General features: G+C 59.2%; 1 protein-coding gene across 1 annotated transcript in view; it reads left to right on the plus strand.

Moving 5' to 3' along the window:
- LOC138861858 (uncharacterized) overlaps positions 1-2,500 on the plus strand; it is a 4,104-nt gene that overhangs the window by 40 nt on the left and 1,564 nt on the right. Inside the window, exon 1 of the mRNA XM_070122210.1 lies at positions 1-2,500. This exon is cut by the window's left edge and continues 40 nt beyond it; it is cut by the window's right edge and continues 1,564 nt beyond it. Coding sequence (XP_069978311.1) covers positions 692-2,500 — 1,809 coding nt within the window. The 5' untranslated portion in view covers positions 1-691.

Genomic DNA, 2,500 nt, shown 5'->3' on the forward strand with positions numbered 1-2,500 from the left:
ACTCGGCGGCGGCGGGTTGCTCAGCCCAAACCACTGTTGCCAGACGACCCCGTGGCTCTGTTTGTGTTCGTGTGATCAATGGTAGGTTGTGAATAATATCTCGTCGCTAGGATTGCGTCATCTTCGGTGTTGTTTTGTTGCGAGAGGAGAGGGGCTGGATGGATATGGTAGCGACGTGGGTTGGATTTTTGTTTTTGTTTTTTCTGTCGGAGAAGAGCGGGGAGACGGTGTTTTCGTGCTGGCAACACTGGACGGAGCTCGGTCGCGTTTACTCCGTACAAAGCATCGGAGTTGTGGAGTGATCCGCGCTGAGTTACGCCGTGTGTGCGAGGTTGGTGGCCGTTGCAGCAGCCGAGAGCGAGGGAGTGGCGAATTGACGTGGCGAGTGGACGTGTGACGAGCGTGCCCTGCGGATGCCCTCGGCCGTGAGCGATGTCAGTGAGGTCGAGCGGCGGGTGTTGAGTCCGCGATGCAGCAGTAGGCTCGTGCGCGCTGGGCCCCCTCGCCTCGGCAGAACCTCGTTTGTACCAACTGCCCCGCGTCGGCCGCTGCGGGAAGGGGACGGGACCGCGGCGCGAGTGGTGATGTGAAGTGCACGGGGAGTTGGCTATTGCTCGGCGCGAACGGACTGCGAGGACGTCACGTCGTTGTTGCGTAGTCGTTGCGAAGTTGCGCGCGGTGTCGGTTCGTCATGTCAAATTCTGCGGGCGAGATGGCCAAGAGGGATGCTCAGGCCTGCGACATGGAGAGGGGCGTTCCTCAGCCGCAAGTGTACGACGTGACACGAGTCGATCACGCTTCTTTCGACATGTCGAGATACGTCTCTCAGCCCTCGGACATGTCTCGCGTCCCTTACCAGTCATTCGACATGTCCAAAAGTGCCCATCAGACGTATGACATTCCCAGGAACATGGGGCACTCTTACGACATGAACAGAGTCCCGGCGTTCGACATGACCCGAAATATCCCGCAGACTTTCGAGATGTCGAGGGGCGTCCACCAGTCCTTTGACATGAGTAGGGGCGTGGCGCAGCAGTTCGACATGTCAAGGGGCGTGAACCAGTCGTTCGACATGCAGAGAGGTGCGACCCACAATTACGAGATGCCAAGAGGACCTCAGGGTTACGAGATGCCACGAGGGGCGCAGGCCTTCGAGATGCCCCGAGGAACGGCTCAGCCTTACGAGATGACGCGGGCGGTGCAGCAGCCGATGGAGATGGGACGAGGGGGCATGGGCGCGGGGCATCCCTACGAGTACGGCAAGGAATATCACCCCTGCCCCGAGGTCCATCACAGCGGGGCCCTCAAAAACAACCATCAGGCCTTGCACGATGCCCAGCCGGGGATGGAAGTGCCCATGGAAATGCCCAAAACAGCCCCACAATCCACCGCCAAATCCAAAGGTGCCCCCAAAGCGAACAGTCATCCTTTCGAATTCGCGAAGGGCTATGCACAGCAGCTGGAAGTCGCCAAGAAGGCCGCTCAGACGGCGATCCAGGCGAAGCTGGAGGCGAAGAAGGCGGAGAAGGCGAAGCAGGAAGCAGAGCAGGCCGAGAGGGCGAAGCGAGAGGCCGAAGAAGCCGAGAATGCGAAACGCCAAGCCGAGGAGGAAGAGAAATCGAAAGCCGGAGCGCAGCCGTCGGAAATCCTGAAGCTCTACGCCCAGCAGCTGGAGATGGTGAAGAAAGCGTCGCAGTCGTCCGAGATTGCGAAGATGTACGCGAGGCAGCTGGAGACGGCGAGAACCACCTCCAGAACCAAAGAGAAGACGAGCAAAGGCTCCTCGTACTCGTCGGGAAGAGTTCGGAGGGAGAGAGCGAAGGCCCGCACGCCGGACAAGAATAATGGTTCTTACACTTCGGGAGCGACAGAGAGAGAGAGGAAGTCGTCGTCGAGCAGAACCGCGTCCGAGAAGCCAGAGGACATGGAGACCGACACGAGCGACGAGAAACAGTCGGAGGAAGCCGAAGGCGACCCTCCGCCCTTCGAGATGGCCAAGTACCTCGCGCAGCTGTCCAAAATGAAGAAGGGAGGAGACCCACCGCCGGAAATGGCCAGAGAGGACTCACTCGAAAGCGAAGACGGACAGAGCGACACGCAGCAGGACGACGCGGGACTGAGTCGCAAGTCCCCCTCGCCGACGGACGCGTCAAAGTCCACGGGGCTTCCATTCCCGTTTGAGTTAATGAAGAACCTGGGGCTTCCTCTCGGGGTCGGGTTGCCGGGCGTGGGCAGCGCGAGAACGAAACGGGATCGACAGGAGTTAACTATAGCCAATAAGGCCAAGTTAATCGAACAGGTGGAATCGCGAGGCGCCAAAAAGAAAGCGGATATTGCGCGAGAGTGGGGTCTGAGGCCCTCGACGCTCTCCACGATCATGAAAAATAAAGACAGAATCCTAACGCAGTACAAATCGCAGAGGTACGCTGCAGGAAGGCGGCGAATGCGGACCGCTGCCTACCCTGACGTCGAAGAGGCTTTACTCACCTGGTTCAGATAT

Source organism: Penaeus vannamei, chromosome 5, assembly GCF_042767895.1.
Source record: "Penaeus vannamei isolate JL-2024 chromosome 5, ASM4276789v1, whole genome shotgun sequence".
In the NCBI taxonomy this organism is placed as follows: Eukaryota; Metazoa; Arthropoda; class Malacostraca; order Decapoda; family Penaeidae; genus Penaeus; species Penaeus vannamei.